The sequence below is a fragment of the Molossus molossus genome, unplaced genomic scaffold, assembly GCF_014108415.1.
Source record: "Molossus molossus isolate mMolMol1 unplaced genomic scaffold, mMolMol1.p scaffold_m16_p_14, whole genome shotgun sequence".
NCBI classification, from domain to species: domain Eukaryota; kingdom Metazoa; phylum Chordata; class Mammalia; order Chiroptera; family Molossidae; genus Molossus; species Molossus molossus.
The window spans coordinates 39,791,473-39,807,486 of NW_023425349.1; the positions used below are offsets into that span (position 1 = coordinate 39,791,473).

Below are 16,014 nucleotides of genomic sequence, written 5' to 3' on the forward strand. Positions count from 1 at the left end.
GAAAAAGAATAACTGTACAGTGCAGAAACCTGGCAGGCATCACTTTAACCAAGTGATCAAGGTTAACACCCCCAATAAAAAGATGTGCCAACATCACGTACCCCTGATATCATGCATTGAGAAGGGCACAGTCTCTGGTGTTATTCCCAAGAATGCATAACCTCATTCAAATCCTGAGAAAACACCAGACAAACTCAAGGGAGAGACATTCTCCAAAGAAACTTACAAATACTTTTCAAAAGTGTTAAGGTCATGAAAGGCGAAGAAAACCTGGGAAACTCATAGTTTAATTTTTTTTCTTTATTGATTTTTAGAGAGAGAGGAAGGGAGAGGGAGAGAGAGATAGAAACATCAATGAGAGAGAACATCAATTGACTGCCTCCTGCATGCCCCCACTGGGGATCAGGCCCACAACCTGGGCATGTGCCCTGACTGGGAATTGAACCGGCGACCTCTTGGTACATGGGTCGATGCTCAACCACTGAGCCACAACCGGCGGGGTGAAACTCACTGTTTAGAACTATGCATATAAGACATGGGGTCTTGAGTTGGATTCTGGAGCAGAGAAAAGTGTCAGTAGTGGGAAGACTTGTGAACTCCCGTTTAGGTCTGCACTTTAGTTAATAGTCTCGTGGTGATATTAGTTTCTTAATTTTGATCACTGTATTACAGTTATATAAGATGCTACCATTAAGGGAAGATGGGTGAAGGTTATATTAGTTTTCTCTATGTCTGAAATCACTTTTTTAAGTTAAAAAAAGAGAAGTATTTAGGTTGATGTGCTTTATTGTTCTTTATAGTTTGACTTGGTTTAGCTTAATTTTTTTTTTATCCTCACCCGAGGATATTTTTCCATTTTTTTGTTCAGGTAGAGTGGGAGGGAGGGAGGAAGGGAGGGAGGAAGGAGGAGAGAGAGAGAGAGAGAGAGAGAGAGAGAGAGAGAGAGAGAGAAATATTGATGTGAAAGGGACACATTGAGTGGTTGCCACCCGCACAACCCAACCAGGGCCGGGGACAAACCGCAACCGAGGTACATGCCCTTAGCGGGAACCGAACCCAGGTCTCCTGGACAGCAGGCTGACGCTCTAACCACTGAGCTAAACCGGCCAGGGTGGTTTAGCTTAATTTTTAGTGTTCAGACTTGGGTAGTAGATTCGTGGGAAAAGTGTGGAACATGACCCTCAAACAAACTGTCTTATCTGATGTATCCATTCAGTTGCTTAGAGGGCTGTCTGAATAGTTCTGTCTTCCTCTTCATCGTACAATTATTATATAGACTTTTGATTTTGAAGCTACAGTGTGAACGTAGCTTCCACATGGGTTTCTGAGCAGTTGCTGCACGAAAGTGCATGGACTTTGTACTCTGAAAGATGCCTGGACTTCACACGCAGAAGGATGTGAATTAAATCACATCTCTGCTGGCTAATAAGCTGTGTGATGTTGATCAAATGACAGAGCCCCTCTGACTGTCCTGATAGTCAAAACAGATAGCAATATCTACATGTGGGATGCATATGGGAACTAGAGATAAAATATGCAAATGCTTAACAAACGTATACTGAGTACATGGTATGTGTTATTTTTATTATTAATTACGATTATTACTATGTATTGCCTAGGTCTAGGTGGAGCAATTGCATGAGAAAATAAGGCCATGATTAGCAAGTTAAGACCTAGAAATGCTAATAACTTTTTTTTAAAGGCAGGATGGCCATCATTCTGATCTCTGGGGAGAGACGAGGGAAAGTGAGCCTCTCCGATATGGGAGTTTTATGCAGAGATTAATTGTCCAGCATTGTTTTTTTTTTTTGTTTGTTTGTTTGTTTTGGTACTTCTTCTCAGTGGAAAATAAAGCCAACAAATTATTTGGTTAGAAAGTCAATCAATAGAGACAATCAAATTATTTAGAAAAGCTAAAGTGGAATTCACCTCTGCTGTGGGAGTGGGTGGTTTGCCTACAACTCTTCACAGCTTGGTTTCTGGTAAGCCATTGTGGACTATGAACTATGTAGCACTGTTCCATTGGGAGCACCGTGTGTTTGACGAGATGCTGAGGCTCTGAGACTGGTGAGGACTGGGTCAGTCAATGATGACTATCTTTTTCTATTTTGATGGCAAGGGCCCAGCATTTCCATTATTTTTAAAATCTGAGGTAGGGAGGGGCAGACTGAATAAAAAGGGTCAATGAAAATCCCCTTGAGTTTCCTTTACATTTATCTTCTGAAGAACTCATTTCATCTTAGTTTCAGACAATTAGGGAAAAGGTGTGTGGTATTATTGTCTACATTTTACCGAGAAAGCTGGGACTCCAAGTTTACAAGTCTCGGGAGAAATAATAGTTACTTGGCTTAAGTCCAGGTATTTTTTTTCTTAAATGTAGCATATTCTTTCCATCATGTCTGCTCAGGTGTTTGGGTAACTTCTGTTTGGAAAGTTGAAGTCTTGAAATAGTTGGGTTTCAGAATTCCAAGTTTCGATGGCTATGATTTGAGATATCCATTGCCCTGAACTATCTGTCTTGCTCTTTCATCCTTTTCTTTCCCCCAAACTCAGCTGGGGAAGTCACCTCCGGTGCCCCAGTCCAGCCAGAGGAGGACTGTCGAGGTTGCAGGTGGTTGGTCACAGTCTGCAGGCTGATTGGATCCAATGCTTTTGATGTAAACTTTCTCATTTCTAAGCATGTGTTTAACCCTCTTACATCAACTCATTCTGACTCATACCTAAAGACAACAAATTCACTTTGGACATCTACACCTCTGGGACAATCCCCTCAAGCACCCCGTGTCAGGGCATCATGTGTCATGTGGCCACGGACATGCTTTCTGATAGGATGACCTGGGAAATCATGGATGCAAGGACATGCTGAACCCTGGTGACTCCCTCCCCCACATATAAGTACAGCCCTGAGGTTTTTATGTCGGTAGCCAGAAAATACCAGTAAGCCTACCAGTGAGTTTTCTTAATAACGGGAAAAACCCTTTTCTATGTGAGAGCAATTTGTTTTCTTTCTAGAGGTACCTTTGGGAAAGACATGGAATGGAATGGAAACAGGCCCAATGATTTGAGGTTTCACTCTGGGGAAGGTGCCAAGAAGCCAGACAGAATTATTTCCCACCAGCTGCTCCTGCCGTTGAAAGGCTGCTTCCTGCTCCTGGGACAATTGCTTCGCAGATGCTTGTCGCTGGGAATGAGAGTGGTGTCTGAGACTCGGGGCAGCCCTGCCCTGATGAGAAGGGCTGTACTGCTGCCTCACGTCACTGGCCATGCATTCGCCTGCTTAATGAGTCCTCTTTTGTTTTGATGTTTCAGGAGGTATTAAAAAGATCAAGATGGCTTAGATACCTGTTTTGGGAGAGGTATGGACAAGTAACTTGGCTTTGTGGGCAAGGTGTTTGGTCCCTCAGGTAACGAGGAGCAAAGCACTGTCTCAGTAGCTTGAACGTTGGATGTACTGTCTAGTGGTTCATTGGGGCCCAAGGTATGAACACTGACAGGTCGGGGGAAGCTGTCATATTCCTTCAGCAGAAAGCGGAATTTGGAGCTTAACTAAAATGACTGCTCACAGTGGACTCGGTCTATACCCGATGCCCTCGCCTGGAAAGGATGGGACGCCTGACAGAGGCAGGTTGCAGTCTGGAGTCACTTAGCCAACTGGGATGTCATAATTCTAGCGGAGGGAGGAGCCAGCACATGAACTGGTTATCTCATTTGGCCCAAAAGACAGACATAAAAATAAGTGGGGCTGGGGAAATGCCATTTTATGTCTGTTTGAGATAGGAACACCGAAGGTAGGATGGCCTTCCTTCTTCGTGGTGAGAACCTCCTGGCTTGGTTTAGATGAAGACAGACATTAATTAGGGAGATAAGGGTTAGGTGCCATCATTAGTGGGAGAAGCAGATGCTGGAAGCTGTTGGTCTGTAAGAACATCAGAGCTAACTGGAGACAAGCAGGTTTGGAAATTTCAAATAGTTCTAGAGACGATTTTCATTTTATTTTAATCCTCATCCAAGGATATTTTTCTATTTATCTTCAAATGGGGGGGGGGGAGAAAGAGGGAGGAGGGAGAGAGAGAGAGTAGGTTAGAGAGATAAAAACATTGATGTGAGAGAGACACATGGACTGGTTGCCTCCTGCATGACCCTGACCAGGGCCGGGGATGAACCGCAACTGAGGTACGTGCCCTTGACCAGAATCAAACCCATGACTCTGGTTCATGGGCCGACACTCTAACCGCTGAGCCAAACCAGCCAGGGCTAAAGACAATTTTTAAGTCAAGCTGGGAAAAAGGCTAGAATGTAACTATGATGCATAACTTGGAAGAATAAAAACAGTATAGGTTAGGAAATGACCATTTGAAGCAGACTTTTGTTTCTTTATGCCCATGCTCCAGCAGGTCTTTCAAAGGTTCAGTGGTAATTGTGTGGTATGCGTGTGAAGGACAGTAATGAGCATCCTAGCTTGGGCTCCTGGAGAAACATCACAGACTGAGTGGCTTAAATAGGACATTTATTTCTCACATTTCTGAGGCTGGGAAGTCCAAGATCAAGGTGCTGACAGATTTGTTTCCTGGTAAGGACTCTTTCTAGCTTGTAGATGGCTGACTTCTTCGTGTCCCCACATGACACTGGGGCAAGGAGGTGGGGTAGGGAGCAAGTGCTTGTACTTTGGTCTCTCTTCCTCTTCTTATAAGGGCACTAATCTCATCACAGGGTCCCCACCCCAATGCCTTCTTTTAAATCTAATTAACTCCCCCAAACCCCACTGCCAAATATGATCCCAATAGAGGTTTGGGCTTCCACATGTGAATTTTTGGGGGGATCAGAAACATTCAGTCCACGTCAAGGAGTGAGAGTTCCAGGTATCTAATGCTGGGTAACAAGTCTCCCCAAAACTCAGTGACTCAAAACAGCACAACTTCATTGAATATCGGGATTTTGTGGGTCAGGAAATGGAGCAGGGCTCAGCTGGGTGATGATTCTGCTCCACACAGTGTTGACGAGGCTCCCTCGGTAATATTCAGCTGGTGACTGGCCTGGTCTGGGGTCCACATCTTCATATGCCTGATGCCTTGATGCGGCTGGCTGGGCAGTGGGGCGTGGGTGCACCTCCCTGTGTGTGTGGCCTCAGGGCCTTTCCACAAGGCCTCTCCAGCAGAGTGTCTGAACTTCTTACATGGCCACTTTGGGCTCCACGTGCAAATGCAACCACTTACCAATAAACTGTAAAAACTGGCTTTTTGGGAGTGGTGGTAAATTTTGGACATGTTGATCTGGGATGCCCGTGAGATGCTGAGGTGGAGATGTTAGTGGACCTGAAGTTAATGAAGAGGGTCAGGCCACAGATGGGCATTTGGGAGCCCCTGAGGCCTTCACTACGTCAAAGCCCCGAGAAGAGATTGCAGAGATGAGAGAGAGAACATAGAGTGAGAGGAGAATCTGAAAGCTAGACAACAGCCATATTTTAAAGACTGGTCCCAAAGGAGAAACCTGCAAAGGAGACAGACGAGGACCACACAGAGAAGAAGGGATAGGATGAGGGGAGAGAGACATTCTGGAAGCAAGGGTAGTTATATGCTTAATAAAGGGGAATGGCTCCAGTTTCAAACATCAAGAAGGGAGGAGGATCAGAGGACACTGTTGCTAAGAGCTTTGATACCAGGAAGATTGGGACACATGCTGTCCCTGTCACTTGCTGGTCATATGTCTTTGAGCAAGGTCTTTAACCTAAGCCTCATTTTTTAAATATGATAAATGGGAACACTATTATTACCTATGCCATAGCGTTGTTCTTTTGTTGTTGTTGTTGTTGTTAATCTTACCTGAGGATATTTTTCCATTGATTTTTTTTAGATAGAGTAGAAGGGAGGGATGGGGGCATGAGAGAGGAGAGAAACATCAATGTGAGACACATCGATTGCCTCCTACACAACCCCAACCAGGGCTGGGGACCCAACCTGCAACCCAGGTATATGCTCTTGACTGGGAATTGAACTTGCAACCCTTTGGTCCGTGGGCTGATGCTCCAACCACTGAGCATGAGTACCATAGTGTTGTCCTTTAAATGCATTAGTCCATGTTATCAACATGTGTCGTTGATCTTTTTCCTATTTCATGCTTCAAAGGGTGAAGGTCCATGGGTCTGGCAACTAGGAGATCTTTGACCTTAGAACAGTTTGGTCACAATGTTAAATTTGTATGTCTTGACAACAAATATTTCAGAGTGGTAAATTCCATTGTAACAAGCTTGAAGGAATTGCATAATTTCCTTTATGATTGCCTTTGGTATCCTGGTGTACTTTAAAATAAGCAGCAATGAATATTTTTATAACCTCTGTTGCATTTTCTGACTGCTAGTTTTTCCTTTATGTGTACATTAAGGATTTCTTGGATGTAGAGCAGGGGTTGGAACACAGGTGTGAGGCTGTTCCCCCATCTGTTTTTGTAAATAAAGTTTTATTGGAACACAGCTACTTTATGTATTATCTGTGGCTACTTTCACGGGCCAGTGGCAGAGCTGAGTAGTTCTGACAGATGTCATGTGGACCACAAAGCCTAAAACATTTATTGTCTGGTCCTTTACAAAAGTAGAACAATACCGAAAAAAGGCTTTCCCAGGCTTCCTGTTTCTGCCAGTGTTTCTTCCAGCTATTACTTTTATACTGCTCATCAGAGAACCTGGAACACAAGAGCAGTTATGGCTGAGGTGTGAAAACATGACACAGAGGCAAGGGAGGTTTCTTTCTTTTTTTAAAATGTAGATTGACTTCCAAAAGGCCAATAACTTTTGAGTGTACCTGATCTATAGATGTTGTTGATGCTTGTGAAGTATCTTATAAAAGCTGGAGTGGAAACCATGCAGCTCAGTAACTCGGGCCCGGCAGTCACTATCCGATCCCAAGCACTGTGAAGGCTGCATTCATTCAGATGCCATTCTTTTCCCCCGCCACGGCCAAATGGCCCAGAAATGGCATAAACTGGCTAGATAATGCAAAGGCTGAGTTACTCCGGGCCTTTGTCCAGGTGAGATGTGAGAATCAGGCCATCTTTTCAGGGCTATGTGAGAACCGGTCAGATTCTGGATCTGGTTGCTCCTGAGGAAAAAACAATCTTTTTTTTTTTAGGTGGGGTAGGCACATTCATTCTTGTTTAAAGTCCCATTGGTTATTTAATACATTTCTCTGGGCTACAGATTACTCCTGTCTAGGACCCCAAGGGTTTTGGGAAAGATAACAGAGTTGTGTAATTTATTCTGTAATCATAGGCTAAATCAGTTTCAACAGAAGCCCAACATTTGAAGATAACTGTTATATTGTTTACTTTTGGGAGCTTTTGTGCGTGTGTGTGTGTGTGTGAGCACAGCGACCAAATTAAAAATCAATCTACGTTGTCACAAATAACCACCACTTCACACCCACCTTTTTTCCTCAAACAAGCCAAAGTTAGAAAGTACAAAAGAAATGCACTTTTTCTGTGAAATGGTAGAGAAAAATGATCCCTTAGGACTAAGTGCGGCTGGGCCAAGCAAAATGAAAAGAAAGAGACATTTGCTGGCGACGTCCTTCAGGTTCATAGCATGTGGGACACGAGAGCGGAAGTAATCTCAGGGTCCTGGACTCTGCCCCCAGCCCCAAGGTCACAGAGGAGGGAATCAGGGCCTGGAGGTTTTATCGCCTCTGCTCTCCATGCCTCTGTGAGGTTTCCTCCACTCCCCTTTTCCTTCACGCTGCTGTCAATCAAAATATATTTGTCCTAGGAAATGATTCGAAATGTTGTTGGGCTAGATTGTCAACACCGGAAACCTCTCACAGGGGACTTGCAGTTACCAGGGTTCGAACCTAAAGCAAAAGGAATCAGCATCCAGGGGAAGGATCTTCGTGTTACAGAGAGCAGTTTCTGGTGCAGAATTAGGGAGACGGGTCTTAGATCCAGTTCCCAGGAAACAGATCCTGAGATGAAAAGTCCAGGCTTATTAGGAAGTGTTTCCCGGAAAAGGCTTGAAGGAGGGCTGGGAAGGGGCAGGGAGGACAAGAGGCCATGCGAGTGTGCGGTGTCAGGCGGCCCCACCGGGGAGCCCTGGACCAGGTAGGGTGTGTGAGAGTTGTCCTGGCGCAGGGTGAAGGAGCAGAAGCATTGATCCTCCACACCTGTCAGTTGTCAGCGAGCTGCCCCAGTGGGGCGGGTGTGAGTGGGGGCTCAGTTCTCCACCCTGCCACGGATCCCGGTAACCGGAGGCAGCCTTCCTAAAAGGAGTCCGACCACTGTATGGGAAAGGAAAGCTGTCGAGGGTGCCCGGGCGGGGTCCCGACAGTATCTCTGCAGACACCTTCCTGCTACCTTCAGATCCAGCTCCAGGTGCATCCTCGGTTCCTCACCCTCCCTGAGCTCACAGGTGGAACCGGTGATGGGGTCTCAGCATCCGTAGTCTTTGGATTTTTTATTCTAAATGAGAGCTGAGGACACGAAGGTTTTGGTCACAGTAAACCAGGCACAAATACAGATCTTAGGTTGGCAGACTTTCTTTTCTGCCTCTTAGGGAGTTACAGTTCCCAGTAAGGAAACAAAATAGGATATATTCCAAGTAGCAATAGGAAGGAAAATAGAAAAGCAATAATGTTCTAAGCCTTATCTCTAATTACCAAGTACCTCACGGTGGTGATTTTCTCCCAGACTGACTTCATTGCCCAACTCATTACTCAAAATGAAAAATGAAAAAAGGGAGAATTGCCTGTTCAGATAAAGTAGAGGGAAGTGGGGTGGGGATGAGAGAGGAAGAGAATGACAAAATCGGGCTCATGGTGGGGCACTGTACCACCTTGGGGGCTCTCTCAGTGAAAGTGAAGATATGGGAACAGCTGGGTTTATTGAGCCTTCACTATGCTCCAAGCTGATCAAGGGCTTCCTAAGGAATGAACCCTTAGACTTGACAGTGATACTGAAAGCGAGGGAACAGAACATGCTGGAGGTTACACCACTAGTGAGTGGCAGAGCTGGGGTTCGAATCCAGGCCTGCTGGCCTCCGAGTGGCCCACAGTGTCAGCCCTGCGTGCTTAGATGGACTTGGCATCTGACTGCTACCATGAAATTCTTCCCCTTGAGTCTAAATCACGCAAAACCCACCTTTATCCTCTGAGTAGAACTTATCTTTCTTTCCTTCTTTTTAAAAAATTGATTTTTAAATTATTCATGGGTTGCACCATTACATGTAAAAAGTTTGAGTTCAAACATCACAGAGATCATTGATTCCTTTGACCAACACCCCTAAATCCCTTTTGTCTCCCTGTTCCCCGCCCTCACTGGTACCAGTTTAGTGTGTATCATTTTTGATCTTTAAAAATACATTTAGATGCTTATTATTTATTCTTTTAAAATATGTGATAGTGTTTTGAACTTCTTATTTAAAAAAACAAAAACACCTGAATTGGAAGATACCACACTTTAGAGGTTCCCAAACTTTCTTGGCTTATGTCTTTCTTAGTGTCTCAGTAATGCTGCCCACTCCTCTGTGACAGACATGGCCGATCTACATGGCCCTCATCGCACTGAGCTTCACCCAGCTTAGAACCCTCCCCATAGCCCTGGGGCATTGCCACTGACAATCAAAATGGGCACAAAAAATCAGACTCACCTGTCATCCCTGGAGGCAGAGAACAGGTAGACAGGTAGGTTGAAGAGGCTGAGAAGGGCTAAGGAGTTCAAAGGATGCCAGGCAAGGAGAATTCAGAAAATGTGTTTATATTTCAGCCTTTATTGGCAAAATGACTGGTGATTTTCCTCTGTGAAATAATAGCAATAGGTATTGATCTCTGGCTGCCGTTATTTGTATTCTTGCCTTAGTTCTAAGTTATTCTATTTATTTCTAGAAAAGCAATTTCATCACCAGACACCCTTTTTATTATTCTCTGTGAGTCCCATATATTGGAAAATGTGGTCTCCCAATTACACTGTACTTAAGTAACAACAGCATCAGCAAACAAGCATTTATTATGTTCCACATACCAGCCACTTTTGGGTCTTATGTTTATTAACTTTTAAAATCCTTACAACACTACGAGGTAGGTACTATTTCTATTCCCATTTTATAGTTGTTTAGTTTGTTGAAATTGAGACACAGAGAGGTTAACCATTTTTGCATAAGGTTATATAGCCAGTAAGTGATATAGTCGATAGATTTTCTACTCTTCCATGGTAATTGTGTAAAGAACAAGCATACTTTCTGATTTGAAGGAGATAATAAAAAGTGGAATAATGGTTTCCAGGGGCCAGGAGGAAGTGGGGGAAATGGAGAGTTATTGTTTAGTATGGAGAGAGTTTAAATTTTACAAGATGAAAAAGTTCTGGAGATGGATGGTGGTGATGGTAGCACACCATTAGCAATGTATTTAATACCACTAAATTGTACACTTAAGGTGGTTAGGATAATAAATTATATGTTATGTGTATTTTACTACAATAAAAAAAATTGGAGAAAAAAGATAACCAGAGTTCCTTCCCTGGCCTGTGTGGTATGGTGGTTAGAGCATCGGCCTGTGTATGAGAGGGTCGCGGGTTCAATTCCTGGTTAAGGGCATGTATCTGGGTTGCAGGTTTGATCCCCAGCCCTTGTCATGGCACATGCAGGAGGCAACCAATTGATGTGTCTCTCTCACATCAATGTTTCTCTCTGTCTCCCCCGCCCCTTCCTCTCTCCCCCTTCCCCCCTCCCCCTTCCTCCCTCCTGTCAATATCCTTGGGTGAGGATTAACAACAACAAAAAAGATAATCAGGGTTTCCAAAGTGAGTTGATTTAATTTTGGCCATATGCAAAGAAACTTGCTATTTTAGTTTGTCTGTGCAATGAGTCAGGAGGAAATGTGTGGTTTTCTGTTAGATTCTTTATGATGTTAAAACAGTGGAAAGACCCCCTTTCTTGTTTTTGAAGACCACAGAGCTCTGACCATCTGGATTGGAAACTCTTGATTTGACCACTCAGTTTTTCAGTCTTGGAGAAAGAGAGTGTTCACTGTGGAGAAGAATACTCTCTAGCGTGAACTGACCCATCGGGTGGCTGCACAGCCAAGGTGAAGGGCCTGTGCACAGGCTTCACTGTGTACTCACTGGGTGACCTCAGGCAAGCTGTTTAACATCTGGAGCCCCAGCTTTCTCATCTGCAAAGGGGTGGTAGTGATAGTCCATGGAGACTCCTGGAATAGCACCTGGCACTTAGTAAGCACTCAGCTCTTATTGAATTTCATGGCTATGCGTTACATCAGGCAATAGTGATAGTACAGAGCCTGAGGCTTACTGGATGATACAAATGAGAGACAGTGAGGTGTACGTGCTCAACTGATGATCAGTTTCCCTCTTCTTTCCAGGATGGAGGGTGATCCATAGTGAGGACCCCCAGACCTCCCCCCTTTTTGTCTTTATAAACTATAGGTGTATAAAATAATGTTTCCTGACATCCCCCAAGTGGCTTCAGGGACATTATGTGATATCAAAAACTGCCCACATCTCAACATGATGAAATGACCGTCACACGTGGTGTGGAGAGAGCTGGCCGCTAGGGCCAGCTTGGTGTCTGCTTCAGTCACCTGTCTATGCCACCATTCTGGGCTATCCACATCCTTCAGGTCCTTTGTTTTGTGACAGAGCTGATTTTTCTTTCTTGATGACCTCAGGCCTCTGGAACGAGACATTAAAAACCATTTGTCCCTCCCTACCGCAAAGGAAGACTTGGCTGTGCGTGTGATGGGATTAATACTGGCTTGACTTACTCTTAACCTGAGCGGGGGCCGCCTCGGGGAAGGGCAGCAGGGTGCTGATGCTGTTGTGGACTGTGACTCTTTGATGTATAGATATCAAAGCCTTTAGCCAGCTGTGGCCTTCCCAGAGCAGTGGAGCTCAAAGAATCACCTGGGAGTCCACTAGAGCCGCTAGGACCTATCACTGAGTGCATGTTCTCCGGGTCTCCTCTCCTAGCAGCTGTGTGATGCAAGGCTGCTCAGAAGGTATGCTTCCCTGCAGTCCCTCCCCTGCCTGTGATACTGTGGTCGCCCAGTTGTCCGTGGTGAACTTCCGAAGTGGAACCCTGAGAAGTATCTATAGGAACCAAGGCTGTGCTTTGGAAAACTAGTATCTGTATTAAATTCCTTTTAGTGATGAAGGATGCATCATATGGTCCAGCCATTTGACCCACAATCTCTTTTTTTCTCCCCAGCACTGGCTTGAACCTAACAAGTCCATCTTCAAGCAAATGAAATGTAAGTGTCAATCTGTGGGTTCACTGTTGCTACGAAGTGTCCAAAGATAGATTCTGTTTCTTGACAATGTTTCTCCTGCCAGGGAAGCACTTGCTTTAGCTGAAGGTCTGTGGGTGGGTGGGGCTTCTCTCCCAGTGGGAGCTGTGGGAACTTTCTCTTATTTGCTGGCCTTGGGCGTCACTATTCCTATGGCCTCCTGTGTCTCTCCCTCTCTACCAGCTTGCCCTCATGTTCCGTATTTGAACAGGGGGATTGGATTAGATGGTTAAATATCTGTTAAGCATAATCACCACGCACCTAGTTTCTTCCAGTTGCGGGGTTTGATGGCACATGGTTCAGGGCGGGAGGTGCAGTCTTGGGGGGGTGTATTTTGAAACTAAAATCTCGCTGGTGGTTTACTGAAGAGTGCGCTTTTCTCTTCCGCCTCTCAAACTCCCTAAGATAAATACTCTTGTTCTGAGTAATTGTTTTCAAGCTCTGTGTTCTGACCTGCCTTTTAAAATTTCTAAAAATATATATTTTTCCTGATGAGCTCTTGGAGAAGTCAGTTTGGAAAGCCTCTATGTCCCGGGTGGTCCCGATGTTTGTCCTGGTCACTCATGCCGGGCTGCAGCCAACCTGCTTTTATTCATGATTTGGAGGAGAGCTTCTGAAATGCACCTCAGAAATTCACTGCCTGCCCTGAAATCCATTTATCCCTCCATGCCAACTTTCCCAGGGCTCTGAAATGTAGGCGATAAATCAGCTTCTCTTCGGAGATCAGGTTAGCACATATTATGTCACTTGTCATCATTCAGGGGATTCTTTTCCCAAATACGAAGAAACTATTCTGGGCAGGGTTTTCAGTAGGAGAAGGAAGAAACCGAACGTGGATGGCACTCTAGCAACCAACATATTTATTCCTAATTCTCCCCCCTCCCCCTTCCGTTTTCTCCCTCTCCTCTCTCCTGTCTCTCAAGAGCGAACTGGCCAGTGCAGAAAAGACAGCCAGACAGATGCCGTTGGCTGTTGTGAGCAGTGGGCACTGCAGGGAGATGGCAGTAATGATGTGTGAGATGAAAATGGGGACAGCAGGGGGGGGGGGCGTCCAGAGAGGTCAGGTTGTTGGGGTGAGGCTGGAATAAAGTTGGGACAAGCATCTGAGAATAGGTAGCAGGACAGGGGTACCAGGAAGCTCTGTATAGAATGACTTGCAGGATAATGAGAATGAACTAACATGTCTGAGAAAAACTAGCTGATACCTCGCCTTTATCCCTTAGCTACTAAGTTTTGATAGTTTTGTTTACATAGTTTAACATATGTAGACAATTTCCCAGGAAACTTATTTATTAAATAGTTCTTTGACTTTGGTTCTTAAATGTCATGAAATATTTTCCTTAGTCCGTACACAGTTTTGAAGTGTAAATCTGTTTCTGAGGTAAGATTTAGTTCAACACTTAATAGAATAGAACATTTAAAACTTGTAAAAATGTGTTACTTAAGGGCTTTGTCTCTACCATTAGTCAGTCCAAACAACCAACTCAAAAGTTATGGTATTTTATAAAAGTGGCAAAAGATTGTCATGACTGCTGGCCAGTTTCAACTTAATGATGAATGGAATTGGAATCTGTAAAACGGAATTGTGTAAAATTCACTATCTCAACTAGACGCGGCGACTCACGGATTCTAGGAACTGGAAGGGTCTTCTTACCCACCACCCAGTCCCCCGCTGTATGAAGGGCATTCGTGAAGAAAAGTTGTGTGATTGTCAAGATCACAAACCTGGCTTTGTTGTTGTTGATGTCTGTTAATATCAAGAATTTCCATGCTCTTACACATATGTCCTGGAAACATTAACTTTAACGTAAATTAGAAACAAACTAGGATTTCTAAAATGTGAACTCAGAGAAACTGGGCCCAACCCCTGGGACTCATTCATGAATTTATCAAAAGGATCTTGTTGCAGAACCCCAGACAGGTTCCAGCTCGGGCGTGGACACGGCTCTCCACTCTGCCTGCCTTGGAGCAGACAGCGAGGGCCTGATTCCTCGGAGGACCGGGTTCTCCGGCCGCCTCACTCACTAGTGATGACTCGCAGATCATTTGCCCCGACCTGATTAAGATCCCTCCGACTAGGAGCGTTCCCCGGGTGGCCGAAGATCCGCTGCCCTGATCAACAAACTCTTTACAAAGGCATGATTCTTATTTCTTATTAGTGTTTTAAAACATCATTTTAAATAATATCATGTTTGTGGATTTTTTTTCTAAACAGTTCAGAAAAGTTTAATATGAAAACCATATTCCCCCCCCCCCATATCTCCAAGCCACCCTGAAGAAATAACTATTGTTAACAATGTTTTTTATATATCCCTCTCGTAGTTTTTTTTTTTTTTTTTTTTATATTATAAAAGCTCCCCCAGCATATGTAAGGCCTTTTATCAACAAAAATGAGAGAAATCTCCCTATATTATTCTTCACCTTGTTTTCTTAATATTTTTAGAGATTTTTTTCATATCAATGATAGATGACTGGCTTGATCTAAAGAATGGTTTTCTGATAGTTAACTGTATGTCTGTATGTAATTAATTCATTAATTCATAGACATCAAGGTTGTTTCCAGTCTTTTGCTGGTGTAAAGTGTGCCATAGTAAACATGCTTGAACGTCCAGCCTCGCATCCTGAACACCTGTACTAGAGATTCCTGGAAGTGGAATTGTTGGATCAAAAGGTCTACACGTTTTGCATTTCCTTAGTGGTCAATGCCCATCCAAACAGTTTATAATAATTTACTCCCACTAATGTTATATGAGAGTGTTTATTTCCCCCAAATATTGTTGAAAATAGATGTAATCAAACTTATTTTTATGGGGAGTTTTTCCTCCTTCCCCGTCCCCAGAATGGCACCGTGGGTCAGGGAAGCTCACGTACCGTCCTGGCAGCGAGGGGTCGTCTCTCTCGTGCTCACGTCCTCTGAGTCCGCCCTTGGTGTAGTTCATGTGATCTGGTCTTTGGGTGTTGGCCTCTAGCCCTGCTCATCCTCTGGGGATGTAACCCGTCTTCCCGGCCTTTGAGTGTGCTGCTGAGGCCTGTGGTTCGGCCGCGTCTTGTCCTGCAAGTCTGCAGGCGCTGCCCTCTGGTGGTCCTCACTGCAAGTCTCCTCACCGGCTGACTCCACTTCTGTTCCCCACCGCGCAGGCAGAAACTGCTCAGCCTCTCCCTGGCCATTATTTATGAGAATATGGGTTATAGTAAAGACTGTATTTCATATCAGGGACAGGAAGACAGATTACTCAAAGCATGATTTTGGACATTTTTCCACTGGAAAAAAAAGCTAAGGACATACCTCATACATACCTGGGATTAATTTCAGATGAAGTAAAAAGCCCAATATATTTATCAAAAAAATTTTTTTTCTTTATTGATTTTAGAGAGAAAGGAAGGGAGAGAGAGAGAAACATAGATGAGAGAGAGCATTGATTGGCCGCCTCCCGCATGCCCCCCACTGGGGATCGGGCCCACAACCTGGGCATGTGCCCTGACTGGGAGTTGAACCGCTGACCTCTAGGTGCATGGGTGACATTCAACCACTGAGCCACACCAGCAGGTGAAAGCCCAATATATTTAACAACTTATAGAAATTGTAGGTAAAGATGTAGGAGGATTTTTATAATTGTGAAGTAGCATATGACTTCCTAAGGAAACCCTAAAACCCAGAATCAAAAGCAAAATTCTTTGGAATACATGTGATCATCAAAAGGAATGAGGCAGACATGTATTTCTGACACAGAGAGATTTA

The 16,014-nt window shown here is 44.3% G+C and overlaps 1 protein-coding gene across 3 annotated transcripts in view; it reads left to right on the forward strand.

The window, feature by feature from the left end:
- FRMD3 (FERM domain containing 3) overlaps nucleotides 1–16,014 on the forward strand; it is a 270,211-nt gene that overhangs the window by 136,589 nt on the left and 117,608 nt on the right. For 2 of the 3 annotated variants that reach the window (XM_036261444.1, XM_036261445.1), the window contains exon 3: nucleotides 12,197–12,239. The exons of the other annotated variant lie outside the window; for it this stretch is intronic. In XM_036261444.1, the coding sequence (XP_036117337.1) occupies nucleotides 12,197–12,239 (43 nt within the window). The remainder of the gene's footprint in view (nucleotides 1–12,196; nucleotides 12,240–16,014) is intronic. 3 annotated transcript variants of the gene reach the window in all.